Source organism: Toxotes jaculatrix, chromosome 5 (assembly GCF_017976425.1).
Source record: "Toxotes jaculatrix isolate fToxJac2 chromosome 5, fToxJac2.pri, whole genome shotgun sequence".
NCBI classification, from domain to species: Eukaryota; Metazoa; Chordata; class Actinopteri; family Toxotidae; genus Toxotes; species Toxotes jaculatrix.
Genome location: NC_054398.1, coordinates 1,612,338 through 1,640,063, shown reverse-complemented (window position 1 = coordinate 1,640,063; position 27,726 = coordinate 1,612,338). Strand labels below are relative to the sequence as shown.

Here is a 27,726-nt window from a genome sequence, read left to right as displayed (position 1 = left end):
TGTAAGATGAAGGGAGAATTTCAAGGTTCTGTTCCAAACATAAGAAAACCTGTAACTACACTAATAACTAAAGCTACAGAATCACAACCAGAGCCCTCCTCAAAACAATGCGGTGTGGATTACTTCATATATTTGTATATGGTGGTAATAAAAAAAAAGAACAAACAGAAGAAAACCCATCTAATATCATTGTGTATTCAGTATTTATATGTTTAGCAGCCTTTGACAAACACCATTTCTCTTCCTGGGCCAAACATCACAGGTCGACAGAGGAGCCGACCCCTCGGATGAATCTGAGAACACGGGACCCCAGGAACACGCTCCAGTCAAAGAGATGCTGGTTCCAGAAGCTGGTGGAGCTGGACCGAGCCAGGATGTGATGTCACGACTTCAGCTCTGCGTACCCGACAGTAACTGGCGACAGGTTTAGTGAACGTCCCCTCTGTTCACCCACCAATAAAAAGCCTTTCACACTTTGAGTCTTTTTGAGTACAGGTTTTCAGATTGTCATACACGTATAAATCTCATGCACATTTACAGGTTTGTGTACACTTTGCAAATCCGAGCGAGCGCTGTTCTCAAATCTGCGTGTGCATTTGAAGATTTCTCACGACACACGCGCGAAGCTGAATACACGTTTCCTGGACACGAGGACACATGGGAGTACACATTTAGATCATTCTACACATTCACAAATGCGTATGCCCGTACGGATTTCACCGCTCTCCACACACACACACACACAGCGACACATTTGGTCCCACTCCGACGTTCCTCACGCCTCCTCAGCCAGCTGCTCTCCCAGCTGTTGGAATGTTCTGAACAAGAACAAAAACACAGAGTTTAGTTTGGCCTGAGGAAGCAGGCTGCTAGCAAGCTCGGACTCGCGAACTAAGACTGAACTGAGAGACCGTCAGGAGCGTCAGATGCTTTTGGTGCTGTTGTTGTGCAGTCTGGAGCGTGGATGAGCCGCGGTGCTGCTGCTGCTGCTGCTGCTGTTGTTGTTGTTGTTGTTGTTGCTCCGGCTGCAGTTCTCCTTTCCCCCTGTAGATGCCCTGCTCTCAAGGATCTGGACCTTGCCTTGCTCTTCTTTCATGAAGAGGTCGACCAACAGAATCTTCTCCTTGTGGATCTGAAGGCTGATGTCTTTAGGGATGTCTGGAATCAGCCAGTCCACAACGTCGCTCATCAGCATCACTACGTTCTGGCAGAGACAAATGGAAGAGAATCGTGTCTTTGGTTTCTTTGCTTTCTCAGTTTAAGTTAGAGGGAAAAAAATGAAATAACTAAAATTAGAGGAAGTTAAGATGCAGTAAAAAGTACAGGTGTCTGAGGAAGCAGCACAGCTACATGACAAAGACTGCTCTGGTAAGACACTAATAATAATACACTTTCACAGCTGTACGTCTAATTAAGTCAAACATTTACACTGAGGAACCATCTCTTCCTTTGAATTATAACCGTCCCTACAGAGCCAATTAAAAACAAGTTAAAGTGAGTTCATTAAAAAAACATTACAGCGTCTTTCAGGGTTTGATTCACTCCAAATCACAGCGTAAACCGACAGCTCATATAGAACCTGCATGTAATTCTGAGCCTCAGTCATTGGCACAGTGATGGTGTGAGATTTTTTGCAGTGTAGTTAGTGAGTTACAAACAACAACATGTTTACTTTTACTCTAATGCCTCAACATGATTTCTTCTTATCACTAATAAGAAGAAATTAAAAACTAAATGAATGAACAATAAAGGCTGCATTTAGGGACACACCCCTCTGTGTATGAGTCCACCTGAGCTATGAGAAGCTACGGAAGTGCAGCTACAGTGTGAGTGTGTTCTGGACCAGAGGACAGCTGAGTGTCAGTCAGTCACCCTCAGCTCACTGATGTGATAAAGCATCAAACTCTGCACGACTTTGCTGCTCTTACTCACCAGTGCAGCTCAGCACAGGTTAGAATCAGATGGTGACATCAATATTAAAAACATCAGTATTAAACCTTTTTAGATCCAAGGACATAACATTATTAAAAATATGAATAAAATTTCATTATAAAAAACCACGACATCATGTATTCATTAGTAATAATTATACACAGAGATACAGAGCTACATCCAGATCAGTTGTGTTTTGAGCTCATAGATTAAAATGTACAATCAGGTGTGTAATAAATGTTTCACCAAACCTGGAAAACAATGACAAAGGCCAGTCGGACAGCCAGCACCGCCCAGAACTCCTTGGAGATCTCATATGGAGTGCTTGACCAAGGAGGTTCTCTGTAGTCCTTGTACCTTTAGAAAAAGAAGACCATCCACACTGAAACATGGAGGAGGCTCCGTTATGTTATGGGGTTACTTTGCTGAAGGCCTCCATCAAACCTGAGAGACCCAGAACAGTTTGTTCTGTTAAATATGAGAATATCTTTTTGCTCTCAATATTTAAAACGCTAAACATGGTTTTATCATGAAACTGACAGCTGTGAACTGAGATTGATTTCCCACCTGCAAATCTCAACGGGGTAGCCAAGGTGCAGCGGATCCATGGCTTCTTTGCCAGGCTGGAAGTCGCTGACATTAAAATAGGACAGTGTATGGTTGACGAATCCATGCATGGAGCCATCTGGGCTGTACATGTACTGGTAGACCATCCGAGGTATGAAGTCTGAGGTGAAGGAGATGACAAATGCCTGGGAATGGTGGTTGGGGAGGTGGTGGATCAGAGGTTAGAGACAGAGATGGGAGTTAGTGGGGAGTGAAAGAACATAGCGTCAAAACAATCTTAGAGATCTCTAAAGCTTAGAGACACAACACAGTCAGAGTGTCTACATATAAGCAGGATCATACGTGAGTGCATTACTTACATTAATGATGACGGCCACCTTGGCTACCCCTCTCAGTATGTTGTACCATATACCTGCAGATATAACAATGTGCATCAGCTATTTCTTTTTCCCACAGTGAGAGAAGATGCTTCCCTGCAGCTCATTGGTTGTAAGGAACATGTTAACAGGACAACAGCATCTCACCGAGACCTCACTGTATCCCTTATCACATGCAGTACACCCAGCAGTGTGTGTGTGTGTGTCGAATGTAACCCACCAATGTCTTTGGCTCTCGCTGCCACTGGTCTTCGCAACTCGGTCACAAACTTCTTGGCATCAAGTCGTATTTCAATGATGTTGTTGAGCAGAGCAAAGAGCGGAGCCAGAGGGAAGGACGCCACGAACAGCGTCACAAAGCCAAACTGGATGACTGGACACAGAGAGAGGTAATTATTAACACCACCTGTCAGCCTCACATCTGCCATTAAATCCAGCCTACAATCATGCAGATAAAGACCTATACTATACACTCACAGTATACTATAATGTGAGGCGCATTGTACTGGAAACCAGTCTTTCCCAGTACAGAGCTTAGAGAGATCTGACAGAGAGTTCTAGAAACTAGAATCTAAAGTAGAATTTATCAGAGTCTGCTGTGAGATCATGTGTAGCCTGAGTTGAAATATAAGGCGATTCTATAGAATTAAAACTGATGTTTGTTTGTGGCTCTAACACTAACACTGTCCATCACCGTGAGAACACCACTCCCACAGTGAGGCCTGGTGGTGGCAGCATCATGCTGTGGGGACGAGACAGATACGCTGCACATGATCTGGTCCTGCTGTGTCTTCACTGTATTTCTCACTGTGACCACAATTACATTGTTTAATTGACTTTGTAATACAATCAGCAGTCTGTACCACAGCACTGACACAGACACGTGCACAAAGACGCTAACATGCTGCCCTGAGGACCTCATAACTTTGGACAATGTACAAGTTACTATATATACGTGTGTGTGTGTGTAGGTACTGACTCATTTCCATATATTCAGGTGTTAATCCAGCAAATGGCTCCAGGAAGTGGTCGATTTCATATCTGCGCAGCTTCTTCTGTCTCTCTTCTTCTTGGAAAGCACCCTGCTTTGACCGAATGTAGCGAATCAGCTTCTTCAGCTTGCTGAGGAACGAACACACACACACGCCCACACATGCCCATACACACACACACACACACACAGATATACAAGAAATGTGAACACATCAGATCTCAGACCAGAGGAAGGAGGGTTTTAGAAATACTAAAAATCTCTAATCAGACTGTTTCAGTGTACGAAACATCATGTGTGTGTCAGGAACTTCAGATGCAGATGTATTATGTTTTCAAATATAACTGCTCTTCCACAGAGCTGAATAAAGCGTCTGAACCTTCAAGCTTTGTGTACTTCATGACCATGTGATGTGTAATATGTAATAAACAGCCAGTTTAAAGTAACGTGTACTTACGGTATTCCAATCTCAAAAAGGTTGTTCTGAATTAGCTGCTTTCCCAACATGGTGATACTCAGCTGGATGCACAGCTCCATCAGACAGCCTCCATGAGCGCACTGTAAAACCGTCCAAATCCACTTTTAACAATCAGGCCTAACGCACAATGACAACATGTATGTGAGGCTGTAGAAGGCTGTGGAACAGTACGAATATTGATGACAGTATTTAGCTTTAACACTCGGTGGGAGTGTGGTGGGATTTACTTCCAGGTAATCTGTAGAAGTGTAAACCTTACCTCCTCCATCCTGTAGGATTCAAACACGTACAGGTAGCTGCCCGGTCTGCCTACCAGTCTACAGGGAAAAATAGAAAGTGTTCTGTATCTTCAAACATTCCCATCATTTCTGACCATTATTTAAAGACATGTTAGAATGACAGAAACAGTATGAGATTCCACTTTAAAACATAACGAGGTCACTAACCTTCCCCTGAAGAAGGCGATGTAGATGATGGGGGTGAAGGCGTTGAAAAACTTGAGAATGAAGGTCTTGAAGATGAGTCGCTCCTCAAAGCTCTTGTCTGTTTTTGGAACCTCTGAAAGTGAATTTTCATTGAAAAGCAGGCAAACAGTTCTTACTGAGCTCAGACTCTCCATCACACAGACACACAGCCACCAACGGTCCCACTGTCCAACATCTGTCATGACAGATGTGTGACCTGAGCCCGTTTTACAGCCGGCCTACCTAACACAGTGAGCCACCGCGCCACAGCTCCGTACACCTCGTCCAGTATGAGGATGACCACCAGGTTGATGATGGCCGCAGTGGTTTTGACCGTCAGCTGCACGTGGTTCCGTGTGATGGGATTGGAGCTCATGTGAAGAGCGGCTTTGGTGGAGATCCGGTAGAGGATCACGCCGAACACGATGGCGAAGGTAACGCCAATCTGACAAAGAGAAAAGGTTTGGAGGATCACAAACAAGTGCGCGTCGACTGTGAGGGAAAAGAAATAAACGTTCCAATGAGCTCCTTCTTACCATTAACAGCATCATGACAAGGTTAGTCATGTAGGCAGGGAGGCGGTCTTGGTATGTGAGCTTCTCCACCTAAAATAAATAAATCAAAACATATTCATTCAACTGAAACAAGCACATTTGGTGCAACTGTAACTGTGTAAGTGTTGTAAATGCAGACAGTCATCTGTCGTCTTCTGTGAAGGGCTGAACAGAGCAAGGACGATTACAGCAAATCAAAACCCTGATTGGTGCCCCAGACTTTGACGGACAGCTTAATTCAGCACTCAGTCAAAACCAGAACAGACGCTTTAAATGTCCTAACTACAGGCTACATATGGTCTCCTGAAATCTGACGCGGGGAAAAAGATCAGAGACAAAGACAAGTACATTCACACCTGTAACCTGTTTTTTGTCTTGGAAATGTTGTCAATGAATTCATCATCTACACCTGTTTAGCCTTTATAAGGCCATGACGGGCTGGATCTGCCCTGGGTATTGATCTATAGATATAAATAGCAAATTAAATTTGATCAGATATGTCCAACCACATAGGCAAGTAAATGACACAGAGACACAGAGACACAGACAGACAGAGACACAGAGACACAGACAGACAGAGACACAGAGACACAGACAGAGATAATCCTTGTGCTCAAACTAAAAGATTTAAAGCACATGCTAAAAATAATGTATACAATGTCATATGAATGAACCTGTAACACACAACTTGAGAGATGCAAATATGCAGAGCCTACCATATAGTTACCTTGTGCTGTGATTTCTGGTCTTTGCTCAGAGACTTCTGCATAACCCTGAATTCGTACTCGGCCCTGGGATGGTCCTGTGACAGATGACAGTGAAACACGTAAAAAAGCAGTTACATTAAAGTGGGATTACCAGATGCATGTGTGTGCCAGTCTGTCCCAGAGCTGCTTAATGAGGCATTGAAATAAAATACACTTATCACACAACATGGATGTGATGTAACTTGGAAGAAAATGTTTGCTGTCAGTGCAGTTTCACAGTGCTGTCTCTGTAGGTCAATAACTTTTCTTTTTTAAAGTTCCTGTCTCACACACTGTTGATACTGTTTGTTTAGAAAGTTTTTGTAAACATGACCTTTGTTAGGTACATGTGATGAACTGCAATGACCTTAGGGTCATCAGGTACTTTGGGTCTTTCTACAATCACTGTGTCATGATCAGCTCCTAAGGCGGCTGTTTCTCTGAATCTTAGCTCCACCTCCATCGTTTCCCTGATTCATTATTATTCATTCTCACGATTCAGACCGAAGCTGCCTGTAGAGCTCTGTAGCAAACAGTTCTGTAGTCTGCTTATATTCAGTGTCTCTCCCCCAAAACTCAGGTGAGTCACAAGGTAGAGCTCAGTTCACCTTCCCACACACTCCAGCAGCAAACCCTCCTACCCCTAACAGGTGGCAGCTTCAGGGATGCAGGACACAAGAAGACACATTAAGAAGCACAACAGCTATACTCACCACCTGAACCACTGGAGGTGTCTGAACATCCAATAGATTTTAAAAGAAACTGTGTGTAAGACAGTGAAGAGAACAGCTGGAGTAAAAGTGAACAGAGGAAAAAAAGCTTGAGGTGAAAGGTCAGGAAACAGTCCCAGCTGCTGATGGAACCTGGGAGTGGGATTTTTATGAGATGAATTATGTTATGAAACTGAATAAAACTGTAAACAGCAACATGTTTGAACAATCTCTGACAGTAAGTACAAATGATTTTCTCTTTTTGTAGTTGGTGTTGTTGCATTGGACAGAAATGCACAGTTGTAGGCAAAGGTTTGGTCACCTCTGAATAAAGAGCAGTACAGTAAAACGCTGTTGCCTCTTATTTCATGAACTTCATCAACACATCGCAGGTTGCACACACTTTCTGTGGCAGGAGTTTTCACCCTCTCTTCCTGCAGATCACTTCATGCTCTGAGATATTTCTCTCACAGGATGTTTAAGATCTTCCCACAGATTTTAAATGATGTTCCGGTCCGGGGGAGGGGGGGGGGGGGTGTGTTTTGAGGTCTGCTCTGAATCATTGTCATGTTGATCTTATCTTGACTTCCACTGTTCCCCATAAGTAACTGTGCAATTTATCAATGTCCATGTGCTGCAGGGTTTCTTATTTTCTTTTTTCCACTTTACATGAACAGATGTAATTTGGTGATTGTCCTGCATCCATCCCAGGCTCCACTCACTGACCGTTACACAGAGAAGCAGCAGTGATTACATTAGCAAAGAAATATTGATATGAAGCAAACATGAGGCCCTTTGTTCTCATCTCTCAGCCAGACTTAAAAACCACTGAGCTACTGAGACAATTCACAGGAGACATGTCTTGAAGAGATAATTCAAGCATTACCTACAACCCAGGTGTGATCGCAAGGGTAGATTCTGAATCAGTTCTTCAGATTGTTTGGGCTTCACATCGTGTGTGTTCTTCATACTGAGCCTCGAATCATGATCACATGCATTGGTTGTAGTTTGTCTGCTGTTTCTTTGTGACAGTCCCAGTGTGCTGTGCACCACATAAGAAGAACAAAGACTATGTTTGCAAATAGCGTTTACAGAAAAAGAGGTTTATGTGATGTGCTGCGATCAGAGGGAGGCAGCAGCAGCACAAAGGCTACAAAGAGGAAAGAGAGAGAACTTTAGCTGGTAATAAGGATTTTTCCAAACCTTGAGAGCTTCCTGTGAAAAATAAACCCAGAGAGACAGAAACAAGGGGGGGGGTGGGGAGGTGGGGTGTCAGTGTTAGTAAAAACAACCAGGATAACCTCAGATTATTATCATCATTCATAACATGTTTTTACTGTGCTGAAGAGCAACTGAATAATTTTTTGACAATACTTTATTTTATACTATTCAGGTTCAAATCCACACCACAGACTTTCCAACTATAAGTGTGTGACAGTGTGTGATCACAGCGTGATTACTCATAGTGACAGTTTTACATTTCATATGAAAGAATATATGTTTTTGCTGCATCCAGACGAGCAGTCAGGCCAGCAGACACGCTGGGAATTATTCCTCTGACAGTCTATTGTAAACAACTATTCACACACACACTTCCTGCTTCAGATCTAACCAACAGTGACAGCACTTAAAAGTATTAGACTCCACTGTGATAATGGTGCATCTTCTCAGAGACTGCAGTTCATCTGTTTTGCAGAATACAGATTTTTTTTTTTTACTATTAATCAGCACAAGTGACTCTTGTGCTGATCAGACCATGTTTAAGACATCTGACTAAATGTCTGAAACCCTGTGTAAAATATTAGGATTATTATTCTGACACAATCCCTGTAGGAAATATAACAAGACAATTAATAAGCTGCAGTGATAAGAAAGAGACTGTGCAACACCTGGTGGCAGAAACGAGCCCAGCATGTTGGATATTATGAGGCTGAAGCAGAGTCAGGATACGTTACACTGCAGGGGTGCTGCAATCTCACCATGATTACTGAAAAGAGCAATTACTATAAAGAAATGACTAAAAGAATAAAGGATTAATGTGAGAGTTCATGTCAGTCCTGATATATTTCCTATAAACCTGGCAGGTACATTTACATCGACACTGAGGATTTCTGCTCCACTCACCTCCTCATCTTCAAACCCAGTCAGGTCCCATTCATAGTTCAGCCTCATCTGCCTCCTCTTCCAGTGCTCCATGAACATGGCGGCTTTGAACCAGAGAGAAAGATCAGACAAACACGCAGCAGCTGAATGAATTTGATTCAACTATAAATACTGACAGTTGGGTGTCCAGGTGCAGTGGACAGGGGAGACTGGTAGATGCAAGTACAGCAGGTACATATTTATGTGCTATGGGTGAAGACCAGTGAGTTAGGTAAATAAAAAGATGGCTGGGGGAGATGGGTGATGACTACACACAGTTTTTAAACTGACTGAAGGTGACTGTGATATGTACTGTACCTCTGAAACCAGACTGTGAGACAGCAGAAGTTACACCGACTTACTTTGTAAAATCGTTCACCAGCTGCCACATCAGCTGCTCCAGTACGACCAATAAGAAGCCTGCTTCTGTCTACTACTGTCTGAGTGACGGTACAGCTCAGTTTAAGACGACCCCAGAGTTTAGACCTGACAACGTGGACACTGCGCGCTCACTCACCCCACAGAGCCATGAATATAGAGAAGAAAACGGTGGCCGGGTTGTCAAACAGGTGACTGGCCCGAGCGGTTCCACAGGCAGTGCTCAGCTTCCAGTAGCTGCACACTCTGTCACACAGAGGACACATGGTGATGTTGTTCCTTGGCTGGCAGATCTCCATGCTGGGAGTGAGGACACAGACACACACATACGTCAGTTTCTGTGTGCACTGATGAACGCGAGCGGACGGACGGACAGACAGGCAGACAGGCAGACAGGCAGACAGACAGGGGGTCTGGTTCGTCTTACAGGGTGGCTGTGTGCCACGGTGACGCTCAGATATTAACACTTCTACTGAGCGTGTGTGGCGTGTGTCTGCGCCGCGTGCAAACATGTGCCGGCAGCATGTGTCATAATATCCTGAGGATGACGAGAAGCAGGTAGAGGAAGGAGGAGAGGCCCCAGCTTCTCAGCTCATTCATCAAACCTTTGCCTTTGTCTGCCCCCTCTCTGAATCTGTTCTTCCTCTTTTTCTTTATTCATTTCCTCATCCACTTTGATTTTGTTTAACTCTGACACTGTTAAAGTTTACATTAGTAACCTCTTTTGTCCATTATTGAGCCCGGACATCTAATTTACTTAAGAGTCATTTAATCCTTTAGAGGGTTACACTGATTTAACGTCCTTACAAAAGTGAGACCAGCATCCATCTAATGTCTGTGGTTTACACACAGAGTTAACACATTCAGCAAGAGGTGCAGCGGTTCCCCTTAATGACGTCTTATATAGAAGCTGCTCTTCCTGCTTGAAGTATCAGAGTAACAGATGAAATCTGAGGGGTGAGCACCTCTGCCTCCCCGGGCTGCCCACCCTCTCCTCTGTCTCACCACACAGGGGATGATCAAACCTTTCAAAACACTTCTATCAATTCTATCAACAACCTCCATCTGCACAGCGTGGAGGTATCTGGAGACTCCTGCATCAGCTCTGCTCGTTACAGAACTGGTCTTCTCTGACGGGACAGAGAGCCAATAAAGCTTTCAGTGAGATTTCATAATACATATATATTAAAGAAAAAAGGAATAGTAATCAACCCAGTGTCTTCTAATGGATATATATTACAATTAAAATCAAAAACAATCTGTTTAACCATTATGTCTCTGAGTCTGTGTGTGTGTGTGTTTACCTCGGTATGTTGTCATCGACTGTCGCACATCCATACAGAAAGACAATGACCCCCACTACAGAGGCAGGAATCAGCATCTGGGTATACAGGCCCAGCCAGGCAAAGTACAGACCAATCTTCTCACCAAAATACTTCCTGTGCAACACAAGAAAAGATGCAAGTCATTTCCATTACTCAGATGGAAATCTGGAAATCTGCTGTGTTGGTATCAGGATGTTCTGAATGGTACTGATTTGTGTGTAGAGAGGAAAACGTGAACAGATTCAGATGAAAACAGCGGCCAGTGCAGAGGCTGTGCTGGTGGGATGTGTTGTTTAAAGTCCGGGTGAGACTATTAAATCCAGTGTGGGAAGTCCAGGTCCCCTTCAGATGACATGTTTAAAGGGTTATCAGACGACAAACACTACACAGCAGTGTGCCACACAACTCTCTGGGCGTCACGCTGAAATCACATTTCAAGCTTTTTAAAAACCTCAACAAAGAACACTTGTTTTTGATAATGTTACTCTGCTCACGCACAAAGTTTTGCAATCTTCAAAATCCAGGTGACCATGTGGCACATGCTGCTATAAGCTAACAACACCACACTGTATTACAACCCCTGAATATGACTGAATTCCCTTTGACTAACTGGCAGCACCGTACATCACCTTTCCTGACCGTGTAAATGCCTAAAATGTTTATATCACACATTCACTTACTGATCCAATTAGAACACCTCAGTGCTGTAACTGTTTAATCAGCACAGACTTCACAGAAACGAGTGAGAGCACAGTTCAGGCTCAGACTGCAGAAATAATTCCATCTGTAAAATCTCATTCAGCCTGTCTGCTCCTAAACTGTCACCATAATGTTGCATATGCTAATTCAGACAATAAGGTTGAATTATGACAAAACATTAAGCTGATCATCGTGACAGCGCACAATATTTGTGCACTGTCCTTGCACATAACACTAGCCCTACAATTTCTATATTATTATATTATAGTGAATAAAATCTTGGCAGAAAAAGTGAGTGAGCAGTGCCGAACAGTGCCCATGAGTGTTGTTCATTGTTTATATGGTTCACCTCTGACTGACTTAGCTGTAACATCACCAATAATCAGTCAGTGATGTTGACTTACAAAGGTTCTTTGTCTTTTCATTAATTTTATGAACCAAAAAAAAAAGAAGGGGGCCTTAATGAGGAAGGGCGACAACATGTGCTTATCTCTTTCATCTAATTCATTTCTGAGTGAAATCTTCCTCCACACAGCATCCATCACCACCCGCTGACTTTGGAAAAGTGTTACTTTCAATGCATGTTTTTTCAAAGGAGCAATGAGCACGTTCTACATTTCCACACCCAAAAATCCTTACTGCAGTAACAAAGTCAAAGTGGCTTTAACCTTCTTCTTTTAAACCACTAAATTTAGGATTAGAGTATTTTTAAATTGTTTGCCATCTGTTGGCAGTATCAGGGATTACACTGTGGTATATAATTACAGCCATGTTATCAAAGAGCGTATGATACTTCATCATCAGTTATTTCCAAATAAGGATGATTGGCAGGAAATTATATATGAGGACATATGTACTCACCGTACTAGTCCGATAGGCTGGTACTTGTAGAAGACGCTGTAGTTTGCCCACTCCTCATACAAAAGCTGAAGAAGACAGTCAACAGGATTTAGCTGCATTACTTTTTACAGTTTAATCACACCTCCAGCCTTTTACTGACAGATTAAAGTTGGGGTGAGTTCTCCTTCCTGTTTACACGACACTGAACCAGGACTATAGTCTGCAGCAGCTGATGTCTGTGGACACTTGGGGGCAGTGGAAACAAGCAGTGAACACGAACGTATCATCACCTTTTACGCTGAGATCACAAATTTGTTGCTTATTTACACATCCAGCAGTTATGGAGCTTTCATCTGGAGTCACCAGGCAAATGTAAATCCAAGACTCACTCTCCTTTTAGCTCTGTTTTCCACTGTGCTCTCCTCCAACTGTCACTATGTTCATCTGGCATTTGGTAAAGGGAGATTAGCGTACAGTTAGCTTTAAGACTGATGACACGATCAGCATATTCAAACAGACTCAGCTGACTTGTGTTCTCAGTCACAGCTGAAGTGGTGACTGATTATTTCGCCGTCCTAGTTTGAATCTCAGCGTGGGCTCCGCACACGCACAGGTGTGAACCTCGGTCTGCGTAAACTTTAACACTTGCTTCCATAAGTTTAGAAATAACTTTCTCACCTTTCTGTCGTTGGGCTCTGCACTCTCCTCATTAATATCCCCCTGAAAGAGGACAGAGACACAGCACTGCTGGTTACTGTGCACGACGGCTGGAGATGGCAGATCAGGATTTCATCGTGTGAGGCGGACTCAGTTTAAGAAAAACCAGCTGGCATCTTTTCACCACATCTTCTAGTGATTACAACAGCTACAAAACTCAAGCACACAAACACCATCCTGGCACTGACCATCGATCAGTGTCAGGACTGGAGATACTCACATCATGGAGAGGGTAAGCTGCTGTGTAGACACCGTTACCAAGCAGGCTGGTGATTCCTGCCCAGACAAAACAAGATTCAAGATTCAAGAATCTTTATTGTCATTATGCGAGCATAACGAAATTTTGCAGAGAATCCCGGCTTAAAGGCACACATATAAATAACACAAATACTTATAAAAGAACACTTATGAAAATATAAACACAAAGTAAGTAAAGTAATAAAGTGCAGCTCAGTGCAACACACACACGTGTTAATATGTGTCACACATCTGTACACAAATTCACTTAGTTATATATTCATCAGTGACCTTTGAACCATTGACCCTTGAAAGAGGATGATAATAACAATGACAATGACACAACAGAATGCTGAATGCATATCATCAATCTAAACTACTTCAAAAAGAAAAATAAATGTAGTTGCACTCAAAACAATGAATGTGTAGATGGATGCTCTCAGACCTGGTGGTAACATTCAGAATGATTATCATCGTTACTGACAACAACAATAACAATCAGACAGAGTGATGGAGTTAATGGGATCCTGCATTTCAAAGCAGAGGACAGATAAACCCAGTTCATTCAGTTCAGTTTTAGTCTGATTTTTAATACCTGAAAGACATTTGTAAGACTCCGTCTCATCGTGTGCATGTAGTGAGCAGTGAGAGACAGAGATCCAGACTTACCCATGCTGTACTTGGCCTTACATTTTGTTCTTTTTAGTATTTCAAAAACCTGAACGGGAACAAAAAAACATGAAGTGAGTTTAATTCACTGTACTGTTGAAGCAAATAATTACAGAAAATATTCAAGTGTGATTTTTAAAAGTCAACTTTATAATAAAACTATGGTTCAGCTCTAATCTTCAAAAGGCAACAACGACCTGAACCTGATTTCCTTCTGTTTTGTTTTGTGTTCAGTTTGAGCCAAAACAGTTCATGACCTGATATTTTACAAAAACACTGTAAACGCATACAGACAGTATCTGAGTAAAACCACTGTACAATACTAGTGTAACACACTGTATGTATTGGTTGAGTCACAGTCAGTGTAATACATGACAGAGACATGAACCATGAACAGGACGAACAATAATCCTTTGGCTTACTGGACACATCAGAGACGAGCTGAGGTGGACTTACTATGGAGCTCCTGGTTTTGCTGTCAAAGAAGTAGTCTTTGTCTGAGAGGTCAAACCTGTTAATTCACACACACAAAGACACACACAACACTTGTTACAGTTTGTTGTTTTGTGTAGACAATAACAAACTGTCCCGTTTCTCCAGAGGAAAAAAAAAAAAGGAAAAACCACACGAGCTGTAACCAAAAAATCTGTTTATTCTACAGAACTAAAATGGAGATCAACGCACAGACAGACACTATACAACAAAACCAAATACGCTGGAAGTCAGAGGGAGGGAGACTGGCTGACTGCCACCAGATAGTATAGTGCAGCCAGACCAGGTGAGCTGGATCTCCCTGACAACCAAACTCCGCCCATCATGGCTCCTGGTTTCTATCTGAGAGTTAAAAATTTGCTTTGAATTTGAGAAGGTAAAACCATCACATTTCCAACCTGAACATCACCTGGTTCTATTTAATGAAACCTTCTTCTGTCAAACTTTCATAACATCATAATCCAAGGATATAAAAAGAAAACTTGACCTTTAATGAGACCACAATTTCTTCACACTGAGCAGTAACACATCTTTTCCATCTGTTTAGTGTTCATGACCTGAGCCAGAAAAACACCAGCTAAAGCAAAAGCTCAGTGGAGTAAATCATCAGAGAAAATTTAGTTTCATTAAGGAGGATTAAACAAGTCAGGCCTTAGTTACCATGGAAACCTAAGATTTAACAAGCGCTACCACCGGTCTGCCTAACAGGGTTCATTTCATTCATTTTAACAGTTTGTCCTGTTAACAAGTGCACCTCCTCCCAGTCACAGCCTGACCACCTCCCTGCCCCCTCCAGCTCCACCATCAGAGTGTAAAAACGGTACACGGTGTACTTACAGGTGTTGTTTTTCCCTGGAGAAAGTGTGTGACAGATGTTTGATGTTCTTGGGTTGATGTTCCTCGACATGCGGGTGGAGAGGCTCCAGAGCTTTACTGACCAGAGAGTTGATCTTCTCCATAACACCGCTCAGCTGCTTGACTTCATACACCTACAAATCCCCACAAACACACACAAGCACACACACACACACACACACACAGAAACACCTGTACACTTGCCTACTCATACTGTTATCCAACCATGTATAAACTCTGCAGATACAGGTCAGGAGGAAAACGTGTGATCTCACTGACTCAAACAAAAACCGTCCAGTGAAGCAGCAGCTCTGAGGATGGAAACACCTTGCTGATGTGAGAGGTCAGAGGTCAGACTGGTTGGAGCTGACAGAAAGGCTACGCTAACTCAGATAACCACTCTGTACAACTGTACACACAGAGGACAGAAAGAGAGGGAAGAGAGTATCTTACCTTCTTCGTGGGCATCTTCAGCTTCATGAACTCAGCCTCTCGACAGAGAACGTTCCAGGGAGCATGAATCTTCACGAAGCCCACGCCTGGAATCTTGGCCTGAGAGACACACACACACACACACACACACACGACGTACACAGATCAGCTCTGTACAACTCACACGTTTTGATGAAAAACATATGTAGTCACACATTTTAGACAGAAAGAATTCAGATCCCTTCACATTTCACGTTATGATTTCTGCTAAAATTATTTAATCATTTTTTTCACAAAATGACAAAACCCAAAACAAAAATTTTGCAGATTTATTAAAAAAATGAAAACTGAAACATCACAACTGACATAAGTATTCAGACACTTTCCTATGACAATTGAAATTTAGCCTTTTAGCTGCAGTAAATTCACCTGATTTGACTTGATTTGTAAAGGAACACATCTGTTTATACAAGGTCTCATGATTATACATATCAGAGCAAAAACCAAGCTCCGGGGTCAAAGGAACAACCGGCAGCACAGGCCTGTGTGGAGGCACAGATCTGGGGGAGTTTCTGCCTTTATTTGCTGTAAATATTTCGTTCAGTGGAAGCAGAGTGATTTTTGTGCCAGAAACAGACGTGGTTCTGAGACATCAACTCTCAGTGCAAAGTCTAAGGGCCCCCATTTTAGTGGACGTGCCATAACCAGCACAAGCATCATCCCAGCCATGTGGTTGGCTGCTCTCCTGACCGTGAACTTTGCTTTGCCCAGCTGTGTGGGATTCTGGATCCCAGCTCAGAGCACATGGATGGAGGAGAGGCACAAACAGGTGGGAGTTTCATTCAAATGAGTGCTGGAAGGTTCAGGTGTTGTTTTACCTCAGTAGGATATATAGTGTGTCTGAAGTCAGGCTGCTCAGAGGGAGTTGTGGGTATTCTGGGGGAAAAATGTGTCTCAGGCTCTGCACTGAGAGAAGCCTGAGAACCGCGTCTGTTGCCAGTGAACGTCACTCTGCTACCAGTCGAGTGATTTTATCAACAAGACCAAACTAAATACTTGGAGCAAAGGGGCAGCAGTAATGGAATAATACTTCAAATCTGAATCACATGTAAATGACACATGTTCTCATGCACTTTGCACTGCTGCACACATACAGTATGAACCAAAACAGGAAGTGTGCTCAGAGATGACCGCAAATTCTGTGTGTCCAAGACCGAACACTTTACACTTGTCGTTGCCAAAGAATTCCGAAGAGAGAGAGAGAGTGCTTGGGAAGTTTGGGGCTGGTCAGGTTCGTTCATGTACCAGAGTAACTGTAGACTCAGTGCCTGTTAACCTGTTAGTCTGTTGATACTAATTCCTGCTGGCAGTGGACTTCGGAGAGATGTGCTGCATCAGACTTAAGTAAAAACACTTGTTGATTTCATAATTCATCAGCTTTAGATAAATTATGAAATCGACAGATTTTGGGAGGATAATAAGGAAGGAAGGAAGCTTAGTGTTTTACCTCCACTTGACACCAGCACAGTGTGCCCTGCACTCCTCTGAGGGAAGATAACACTCGAGCCTCCCAGCACTAACGTGAATGAGCCTCCCACCTGTTTGCACCTTTGCTGGCACCAGAATACCACACAGACGGGCAGAGCCAATTTCAAGGTCATGAAAATACCCAACTGTCAGAGAGCTGCTGCCACAGGTTACAGCTAAACTATTAAACTACCAGTTCTGTCCAAGCAGGAATCCTTCATACAGGGCTTGAAATAAAACGACTGAGCTACAGTGCTTCTCACTGTTTTTTAATTGCTTTCATTTTCCAAACAATCAAATGTAGTGAAGCTCTTTGAGACTGTCCCAGGCTCCATGACGACCAGGGGATTTCAAACAGTATTTACATCTGTCAGCAAATCACCTCTATAGGTAGCATCTTCAAAAAAAGACATCAGATCCTCCACACGGACGTGAGGAGACAAACACCGCTCAGTGTAAAGGTGTTGTCTACACAACTTTCTGCAAAACACAACTGAGTCAGGTGCTTCTCAGACCAGGGACTTTTAATTCTGCAAACATGTAAACAGTCTGATGAAGACCCAGTAGGGAAGAGCACTCACTCACTTCTACTCACCACCGACGACACATTAAGGATGATATATATTAATATTTAGGTGATGTAGAGAATATTAACTCATCAGGGCCAACGTAATGCTGGCAGCCGGGGCGACGCCTGGCTCACAGAGTTTAAACAATAAGTTCACAATTTCTCAAATCTGTCTCCAAACAAAGGACAGCAAGCCAAACTAAACCGGTGTGGTTTGCTGTGATCTCTCCCTGTGTTCATACTGGTCACTGAATGATCCTTTCCTAATGCTCTTTTAATGAAAGTGATGGGGGACAAAAAATACACAGCCATGGTTTCGTGTACTCAAACACTGAGGCTAATATGAGGCTTCAGCTTCCTGACTTAAACAAATCAAGGGGATTTCTTCCAAAGCCACAGTGTTTTTTTTCCTCTCCCTGTACCTGCTACAGAATCCTGCTAACTTTACACACAGCCAGCACAGTCTGCATACCCTAATGAATCAATTACATCTTCCAACACTCAGTTCTCTCTTTAAAGACGGAAATGTGCACAGGAGGAAGTGAACTGCAGAATTTAAATGTATTAATTAGTCCAGTGTTTGCACTGGGTAGCACTGGGATTACATCGGCTGTCTGTTTAATCTGCCACTGGCAGAATATTACGAGGGTCGTATACATTTCACTGAGCTGTGCCTAATTGGTGCCAACTCCTGTGGTCAACAAGACCGTAAACATGTGCCGGTCACACCCAGACGTGAATGCAACTGTTATTTAGACTTTAGATTTGTGTCTGAATCCTGTTTTCACTGACCGATCCTGTATTCCTCCAAATAATAATATATTCAACTTCTCTCCAGTATTACTCTAATTTGTTCTACCACCACTGGTCATCATCAAAAACTTTGGTGTACACACACACACACGCACACACACATACATATAGTAGTTTGCATTGGCCCACACGACCAGATTCAGAAAAACAGGAATCAGGACCTTAGCAGCCTCAGGTCAGCCATTTCAAGTCGCTGCTGTAGAGAGTCTTATTTTCTATTTATATGCTGGCATTAGGACATCTTATACATAGGCAGAATATCACTTTACACTTTTACGCGGCTGATACGAGGATATATCTAAGCTGCAACCCTGCAAATAGTTTTATAGAAACTGGCTGCCTGCTAAATTGTTGAAGACATTCAGGAGCTTCATATAGTTAAATATAAACAAAGCCACAGTCCGGGCTGGTCTGAGCGTGCTGTTTACAGGTGAAGACGACTTCAGTCGAGGCCAGGCTACATAACATACGTTCACTACAGAGTGAATTCAGTCTTTTCTCTACATCAGCGACGGTTCGTTTAATAACTCCACCTCTGCACTCATTTTACAAACACGAGGAAAAGCCTGGGAAAACACTGACCCACCAGGTTACAGCATCAACTGGAAGATTCATTATGGAAATTTGTACAGACAAAGATTCTATTAAGTTCTATGACTACTGACATGAAGCTCATATCCCCACATTTACACTGGATCATTAGAAATGGGTCGCCTTCCTCCAACATTCTTCCAGAAGTTCTTCATACCGAGTTTATCTTCTTATTCTAATGTACATGAATAAATCTTTCTATAAGGAGATTTTTAAAGAGTTAACAGAAACAGAAAAACAGCCAGGCCGAGGAAAACATTCTTGCAGAGGCTCAAATCAGTAAGAGGAATGAGTTTACAGCATTTCCAACTTTAAAACTGTGAGTGTAAATTACGAGCTATCACATCTTGGCCCAGTATGGTTGAACATGAAAGGTGTCTGCTGCTCTCTGCTTTAAATCTTTATTCTGTGGCTGACGGACTGCCACATTAGTTTATAACAGATCATTTAATAACAGTATTTGATGTCTGGCCTGAAAAAGAAGAGTTTCATATCCTGGAGTTATTAACCCATAAGGTGTTTCAATCTTTTTAGCAGTTAGAGAGGAGACATCATTTGCAGCGGCTCTTTAAATATTTACAAGTGCAAAGCTTCGTAAAATAAATAAATAAAGCAGCATATCCTCATGCTCCTGAGCTGTCACCATCATATCAACGTTCTGTAAAGGGGGACACGTCTGTTATATGTGAAAAATGACCTCAGCTAACATGTGACAGCTATGCAACATTTCAAACAAGTCTGTAACAGAAGAACGAGGAGGAAGTGGACCCTGTTTTCATCTGTGTGTGTGTGTTACAGTTTAAGTTGTTACGCAGACGCCACTGGTCCAAGACAAAAGCTTAATAAAAATATTCCCAAATACTGATCGCTCGTGTGAAAGATAACACAGATGTTCTGGAGTTTGTCAGATTATTGGAGGTGGACCAACTTGCAGCTTTGGTTCTGATCAGCTCAGGTCTGTTTGTCAAGTGTGCGTCTGCTCACAATAGCTGTAATCTGACAGCAGGAAGAGTGTGTGTATAAAGTTTAATGGTGTGTCGGTCCTCAGCTGAACAGAGACTGATGCACTGTTACAACACAATCTCATAACCTGCCTATAACCATATAATTAAAATGTTCACAAGCCAAAAAGCAGTGATAGTGTATGTGTGTGTGTGTCTCATAGACTGTATAAGACATGGACGTAGCACCCGTGACGTCACCCATTGGTTTCGGGGAGTCGGTTTTGTGACCAAACCATGGGCATTGGAGCTGCGCCATCTTGGATTTTAGTGGGAGTGTACTTTCCTTATTTGGCGGAGAGGCGGTTACTCTAAGGATCAGCCGTCCGAGAACCCGCCCACTTAGCTCGGAGCAATATTTAGTATTTACCGGCTTTCACCGCTGCCTCCATCCACTATCCACTTACAGTTACAGCAGCACACAAACAACAGCAGCCGCTTACTGACGGAGCTGCTCTGTCCATGCAATGTCGGACTTTTTAAACAGAAAAATTAGACGAAATAAAATTGTAGCCTAGTATTCACACAATAAACGGACTCTGAGAGCACGGAACACACCGCAACAGCGTTCCTAACATTAGCTGCTCCGGTCCTCTATCTGTATCAGCAGCGACCAGAAATCGGCTAAATAAGTCATAAGCTAGCGGCAAAATATGCTAATACATGCTAATTAGTGCAAACATCCAGGTAAAATAGTGAGAAATTTACTTACCGAAAAAACTGCAACACAGACTCCTTCGACGGTCGGTTAGTACAGTCTACACTACAACAAGCCATACTGTCACAGAAACCTATCCGAACATTGGCAAACAAACACGGACACTGCAGTTCCTGTCAGCCGCTGGAGGTAGCCGGACGCCTCTGGATGTAGCCGCCTAGCCCAGCCGATGCTTTAGCAAAGAGCTAACTGCCAGTGCCTGTCTATGGGGCTGTCACTCAACGTAACCACGCCCTAATTTATGTAATAATTTTAAGCCTAAATAACACTAAAACGGTTGTGGTACAAAAAAATCAGTAGTGATTGTGATAACTACTGTAATCATTTGGCTCTTCAGCATAGTGTTTCCTACTTTACTGCATTGTGTTACTGAATTACAAACAGGATACAGAAACATGTCAGTAAGGTAGATTACAGGGACTATTAGAGATGGACTTTAGGTGGAGTGTTTATGGAAAGAATAAGTGGATAAAGATGTAAACTCACGTCTTCGTCTTTCTCTAGCTCCAGACCCATGTCTCTCAGTTTGCCCTCAAACTCCTCCCTCCTGAACGCCTTGTGATCCTCGTGGCCGTTGAGGGTCTCCCCCGGACAGCCCATCTCCACGTCGGCCACCGGCGGCGACGACGGCAGGGACGACGAGTCTCTCGGCCTTTGCGCTTGGTGATGTCGAAGATGTTCGTCGCGGCTCTGGGGCCCACGTCGGAGGCTGCGGGCGACGGCATTTTCAGTCAGCAGGTGTGCCGACTGTCGCCCGGAGCGGCCCCCACTCGGCTTCTTCACGGGGTAGGTGAGGACGTAGTCAGCGCGCCGCTGACCGTCCTGGAAGTAGAGGCCGTGCTGGCAGTTGGTGTTTTCCTCTGGGGTTAGAGCCTTCAGCAGCTGACAGTGTGCAAATGGGGACAAACAGAGAGGGTGGGGGTTAGGATGCAGGACACAGCATGTCCTCAGAATGTCTTCTAACAAAGTAAATCTCTCCACCTGACTTAGAAGATGATTTAGCACCACAGCTGGTTAGTGCAGTTTCAGCGTTCAGCTGCACTCACACATACAGAGTAGCTGACAGTGTCTGGCCCCTCATGAATCTGTGCTGGAGGTATGTTATGTGATTCAGAGACACAGCTCTGACTGGACAGTTGTTTTATGGCGACTCTGTTGCTGCCAGACAAACCAGCAATGTTTCCACATTATGTTTTTCTTTTTTTTTTTTTTTTACGTCTCAGTAAGTTAAAAAAGTTTAAAGTTGGCATAGTGAAGCCAAGTAGTAAACAAGCCTGTGCTTCTGTTCCAGCTGGAATCAAGATGGGTTGTGACTGGGTTGCATCAGAGGATATTTGCATAAAGGCTCAGAGGGCATGGCCAGATCTCATTCACAATGAATAACAGCTGTCACTGTCCCAGCTTTTTGAGTCCGTACGTGTGAGTGGACCCTAAGAACCAAACCGTGGGAAGCTTTGGGGCTTTCTTCCTGTTTGTGCAGAAAAAAAAGATCTGAAGCTTTGGGGCGTTGAACTTGTGCACAGTGACATCTGGTGAAATTATAGCAGTAATTCAAATCTGAGGCCTAAGCATTGGAGCAACATGTAATATTAGAGCCACATATAACATAATACATATAACAGTGACACTTTGTTTATCACTTTATGTCCTTGTTGGGGTTGAAAGGAGAGAGATGACAGGAAATGAGAGGAGAAAGAGATGGGGAATGGCGTCCAAAGTCTGAAGTACCAGTCTAAGAATGTTGTTAAAGTTAGTCTATAAAATGTTTGTTCAGTTATAGAGGTTCTGCAGTGTAATATTGTGCAATATTCTACAGTAAAATCCATAAATGTTCTGTCCCAATAACACAGGCGTGAAATATGAAATGTAAATGTTTTTGGTGAAATACACTGTATGCTATCATTGTCCAAACTACACATGTGGCCTGATACCTTCATTTTGAATTTAAAATTATATTTGGCCCGCTGACTATATTAGCATGCACTTCCTTTCGTGAACAGTAGGTGTCACTATCACTATATGTGTTAGTTGCTTGCTTGTTATTTCTATACCGAAGAGTCATGGACACGCTAACAGCACCAAGAAAGAAAAGACTGGGCAGTGAACGAGTGTGATTCCTGACACAGTGGCTTCAAAGCCTCATTGGCAAGACAAGGTTAAAGGTTATATTTGAAGTTGTGTCAAATGCCAGTAATGATGTCAGAAATTGTCGAGTTAACAACTGATGGTACTCCGGCCATGACGTGTGAGCAGAGTGGAAAGATGGGCTTGTGTTTTGAATCTTCAGCTTGAAAGACAAATCTGTACCACGCACTCTCCAACGCTGCAGGAAATTATCTTGAGTTTCCAAAACAGCAACATTCCTTTTAAAACGGGGAACTACGTGACCGTGCTCACATCGCTGATCTCAGAATTTAACCAGCGCTTTCAAGATTTTGCTGCCATCGAGAGGGACATGAACTTGTTTTCAAACTCTTTCTCTGTTGATGTGGAAACAGGGAGCGGATGCATTTGGAGCTGACTGAAATACAAAGTGATGATAGTCCCTGAAGTCAGCACCAGCAGATCCCTGTGTCAGAGTTCAAATTTCCCCACATGAGGGGCCAAAAGGATGCTCAGCTAATTGGACTGATGACCAAGATGACAAGATGAGAGTCGCCTCCATGATATACTTCAAATGTCTACTATTACTACTGGTAAAGCAGCTATAGAGCAAGTAAAATCTGGCTCTATAGTAAAGAAGTACAGTGCCTAAACTTGACTTTAATACGCGTTTACATTTCCTTGTTGTGTATTCCTTTCTGTTGTCTTTATAATTGACATTACCTGTGGCTATCACTTCATCTCATATTCATATTAAGTGTTTCATCCATGGTTCTGACAGTATCACTTCTGCATCTTTCATACGATTAAGCTCATGGCTGGAATCACAGCTAGAATCCAGAGTGAGCAGAGCCAGGTGATAACCAGCTCCATGATACAGGTAATCCAGGACAGTGAACAGGGAAGTTTCTGTTCACACTTTAACTGAATGTCGAGGAATTCCACTGAAAGGAAAGCAGAAATGAATGCATCTCTCCATCTTGGGTGTTGGAGTTGGTTTGTCAGGATAAACAACTGGTGACACTAATTCTTCAGCACTGCAGAAAAAGAGAGTGCAACACAATTTAAGGAGCGCTAATCAAACAGTGAAAAACAATATAGAAAAGCTGATGGGAAGTCAGGTAGCTCCAAGAGAACCTGACTATGTCATGGTACAGGCTCCTGCTCTGCCTTAATACAGCTACTCACTGGCCTGTCTGTTGATGTCAACCCTCCAACTGGACTCAAGTCCACTTAAAGCCCCTCATGGACATGATGAACTGGCAGTGAACGATGGCACTGGATGTAAATCGTGAAGTGCAAATGGTCTGAAATGGACATGATTCCTAAGGGACTGAGCTGTAAAATTAGCACTGTGGCCCATTAAACACCAAACCTGAAACCGTTACAACCGCAGTGGGATCTCTGTGGCTCTTTGTGCAGTTAATTCATATTAATCCTGTTATCAGTGTTTCAAATCACATCTTGTCAGTTGATTTCTTATTTCTACTCTTCTGCAGACAGAAGCTGCAGCTTCATCAAATGTTACTTCAGTGTCTGAGTGTGTGTCTGAGTTCTGACGTCCATGCCAGGACTCCAGATGCAGCCGTGCAGCAGGCTGTCAGTTGCTGGCTGGTTTGTTGTGTGTGTGAAAGCAGCTGTGCAATACATGTCTGGCACAGTGCCCAATTTTCCTGAGTCTCAGTCCTGGTGGGGAGAACTATGACTTCTGAATTTCCTCCGTATTTCAGGAATTTTGGACATTACCCAGATGTGGTGAATGAGAATTCGGATTCAGCAGGAGCAAGGATTGCAGCTGCTATGCCCACTACGGCACTTCTGGGTAAATTCTGTATGAGACATAAATAGTGAGTGAATTATGAGCTGTGCCACGACCTGAGCTTTTTACAGTACTTCTCCTTATGAAGTCTCTTTATAACGTCTGGCTGCAGATCTGAGGAAAGGTCTACGGATCAAACTACACAGAGAGCATGCACCAATATCTGAAGGGGAACTCCACCCATTTTACACTTGGAGATCAGCTTACTACTCGTGGGTAGGGTTGCGATAGTTGGTTCCATGTTGGATCCAGTTTGCTGTTGGCAAAATCCTTGAATTACCGAAGCTCTCACCCTAACAGACCCTGCAGAGCAAAGACCAATGCAGAAAAGATTCTCACAGCAGCTTAAACTTACAGACATCACAGTAGATAACTGAGGGTAATCTCATAACAGCCAAAACAAAACTTTGCTGTGGAGTGGTTCATGTGTTCACATCAGCCAGTGGACGTATTAAAGAAACAGAGTGACAACTCTTCCTCAAAAGAAATGATCGAGCTAATTACTCCCCTTCAAAATCAATCCCCCAGTTTAACTTCTAATCATTATCATATTACTATCTTAAAGTCATCAACTTAAAAGTTTTGCATCTGCACCTCTAGCATTTGCATCGTTTTAATTAAGAATACGGTGTAAAGGTTAGTTGGCTCCGGCCATTTTTTCAGTTTGTCAAAGGCATTTAATCAAGAGCGAATTTTTCCCGCTGCGCGATTTTATACACAGCCAGGTTAAAGACGTGAATAGCTGTGAATACTACTAATCAATTTCTGTAATTTACAGAGACCGGACAAAAAAAAAGCAGAGGGCCTGGAAACAAATCAGCGAGACTGTAGGACAACCAGGTAAGTTCTGAAAATCTTGGGGACAAGCCCCTCCTCTCTGAAAGGAGTGCTCCCATTGGCTGTTAATGATTGTGAAACAGTCCAAAAACAGTCCAGCCGCTGTACTTGGCATTGTAAGAAGTGTGGGATCGAGCATTTTCAGACTTTGACCAATACTAGCCAGGATATATCAGCCTCTGCTGCCTTGATTTTTGCCATTGTTTAATTTTAATCTCATGGGAGTAACCCAACTATGTGAAAGTGCAATAACAAATCACTTGGATATCCGTTAAACACTGGTCTCACCCTCACTGCATGGCCATGGTCCTGAGAGCAGCTCTGACGCCTGAGTTACATTCAGGACAAAGTTCTCAGAAATTAAAATGTTAAATGTCTGAACACAAACAGTAACTATCAGTAATAATTTCATCAATCAATAAGATTTTGAATCCGACAAAACATTCAGTGCCAACTTTTCAGACAACCCTGACGCTGATCAAGTTTCTGGATGGGTGGATAATTAGGCAGTGAGGTGACAGGCCTGGATAAACAGCGCCCTCAGCCTGGCAGGTGGGCTACAGTGTGCTACTGAACCCATTCCACATGTATATCACATGTTTGGAAGTGAACACAGCAGTGTTATTTAAAATTAGCCACCAGAAAACATCTGTCAGCTGTCAGGCTCAGCACTAAGGTCACAGGACACTGAGCGTGGAGACAGTCACACCTGCAGAACTGGAGAACGTTCCTCTGCAAATACCAGGCACCACAGTCAGATATTTAGCAACTCAAATGATATCTGTGATTCAAGTGTGCCAAAAATAGTGACTCATTTTAATGCTGCGCACTATCATCTAATGTCAAGCAAGTCACCAGGCAATTTCTCTTAACCACAGAAGAACAAATAAAAAGGACGAACTCTCAGTCCCAACTTCTGAGCCAATGTGGACAAAGATGTAAAAAAAAAAAAAAAAAAAAAAAATCATTTTCATTCAAAATATCAAATATCATTTTGTGAGTTCTGCTGTCAGTACCTTCACCTTCCTCGTGGACTGAGGTAGCGGTGATGTTGCAGGGTGCCAGATCATCAACACTGTCCAGGGAATCAGGTATTAAATGACCTCATGTTTACAACTCTTTGTGAATAAGAAGGCAGTGGGAATCCTATATGGACAAGACCATTATAGTTGTGTCGTGTGCATCATTTTACTCGTATTTCCCCAAACATCAGCCTGTCAGATCTGCACTACAGTTCCACATAAAGTTTGGTGGGTTTATGGCCGAACGTCAGTGTTTTATTTTGACACAGCAGAAGGTGAGTGAGGTTAAAGAGGTTCGAAACTGACGTCAAACGGATTGTTTGGCTCTCAGCTGAAAATGATGTACGTACATTCAACTTCATCAACTATCTGTGGACAGTCCTCTCTGCGTACATCTCTACCTGAGCAGCTGTCAGTCTCCGTGTGCTCTGCGTGTCTCGCGTGGGGACGCTCACCTTAAACTTGCCGTGGAAGATGACATCTCGTAGAAAATGTGGAGCCTGTTGCTCAGACCCGGAGGCCGGAGGCACGTTGACGTCCACCTCGGCTTCCTCTGTCATTGTCCAGGCCCGGCAGTTTGAAAGCAGAGGTCAACTGATGTGGTGAAGAGTTGCTTGCAGGCGGAATAGTCCAGTTTGTGCTCTTCCTCTCTCTGCGTCTGTGTCTCCCGTTTGAAACGTCTCGTTATATGACAGTGTTTGGTGCAAGGGGCCCCTCCCCTGCCTCTCCTCTTATTTTCTTCTGACTTGCCACTCTTCCGTGGCTTTGCTCGTCTCCCTTTAAAGCTCTGTGTGGAGCTCTGTTTCTGTCTCAGTGTGGAGTGGCTGAAGTGAGCCTGCAGCCTTGTTACTTGAGAAGCCGTCTGTGAGCCAAGATCTAAACTTAGACAACGATAAAAACTCTGATGAACACAAGGTGCCCTCCCTCACGCTCTGTCTCTGCTCAGCTGTAATCACTACAAGATCAGCCACCCCAATACACTACCAACATCTCTCTCTCTGCCTCGCTCTCTCTTTCACACTCTGCCAGTGGCTACTAATCACCGCAGGGTCAAATGTGATGGATTACATGTAAAAGAAACAACAACAAGGCTCACAAACTGAAAACACAACCAAACAACTC

General features: G+C 43.2%; 1 protein-coding gene across 3 annotated transcripts; it reads right to left on the bottom strand.

Moving 5' to 3' along the window:
• Positions 1-181: 181 nt before the first annotated feature.
• LOC121182430 (anoctamin-1-like) lies at positions 182-27,368 on the bottom strand. Of its 3 annotated transcripts, XM_041038924.1 has the most exons (25): positions 27,060-27,368; positions 21,310-21,705; positions 15,627-15,725; positions 15,156-15,307; positions 14,283-14,337; positions 13,827-13,875; positions 13,141-13,196; positions 12,882-12,923; positions 12,225-12,289; positions 10,644-10,778; positions 9,479-9,639; positions 8,944-9,026; positions 8,023-8,034; positions 6,091-6,165; positions 5,346-5,414; positions 5,053-5,254; positions 4,792-4,903; positions 4,605-4,662; positions 4,325-4,425; positions 3,856-3,998; positions 3,097-3,249; positions 2,859-2,911; positions 2,500-2,684; positions 2,184-2,289; positions 182-1,204 (listed from the first exon to the last, which is right to left on the bottom strand). In XM_041038924.1, exons 1-25 carry the CDS (start codon positions 27,162-27,164, stop codon positions 923-925), a joined length of 2,949 nt encoding a protein of 982 aa, XP_040894858.1. In that variant the 5' UTR covers positions 27,165-27,368; the 3' UTR covers positions 182-922. The 3 variants fall into 3 exon arrangements, with proteins under 3 accessions (XP_040894858.1, XP_040894860.1, XP_040894859.1); XM_041038926.1 differs by lacking the exon at positions 2,859-2,911 and having other exon boundaries at positions 2,500-2,659; XM_041038925.1 differs by lacking the exon at positions 8,023-8,034.
• Positions 27,369-27,726: the final 358 nt, after the last annotated feature.

Excerpts from the sequence above, each read along its gene's own strand:
- LOC121182430 (XM_041038924.1), bottom strand. The coding sequence starts at position 27,164 with ATGACAGAGGAAGCCGAGGTGGACGTCAACGTGCCTCCGGCCTCCGGG. Across the intron at positions 14,338-15,155 it reads TCCAGGGAAAAACAACACCT|GTTTGACCTCTCAGACAAAG; the intron begins GTAAGTACACCG and ends GTGAATTAACAG. Across the intron at positions 4,426-4,604 it reads AATCCTACAGGATGGAGGAG|TGCGCTCATGGAGGCTGTCT; the intron begins GTAAGGTTTACA and ends ACGGTTTTACAG.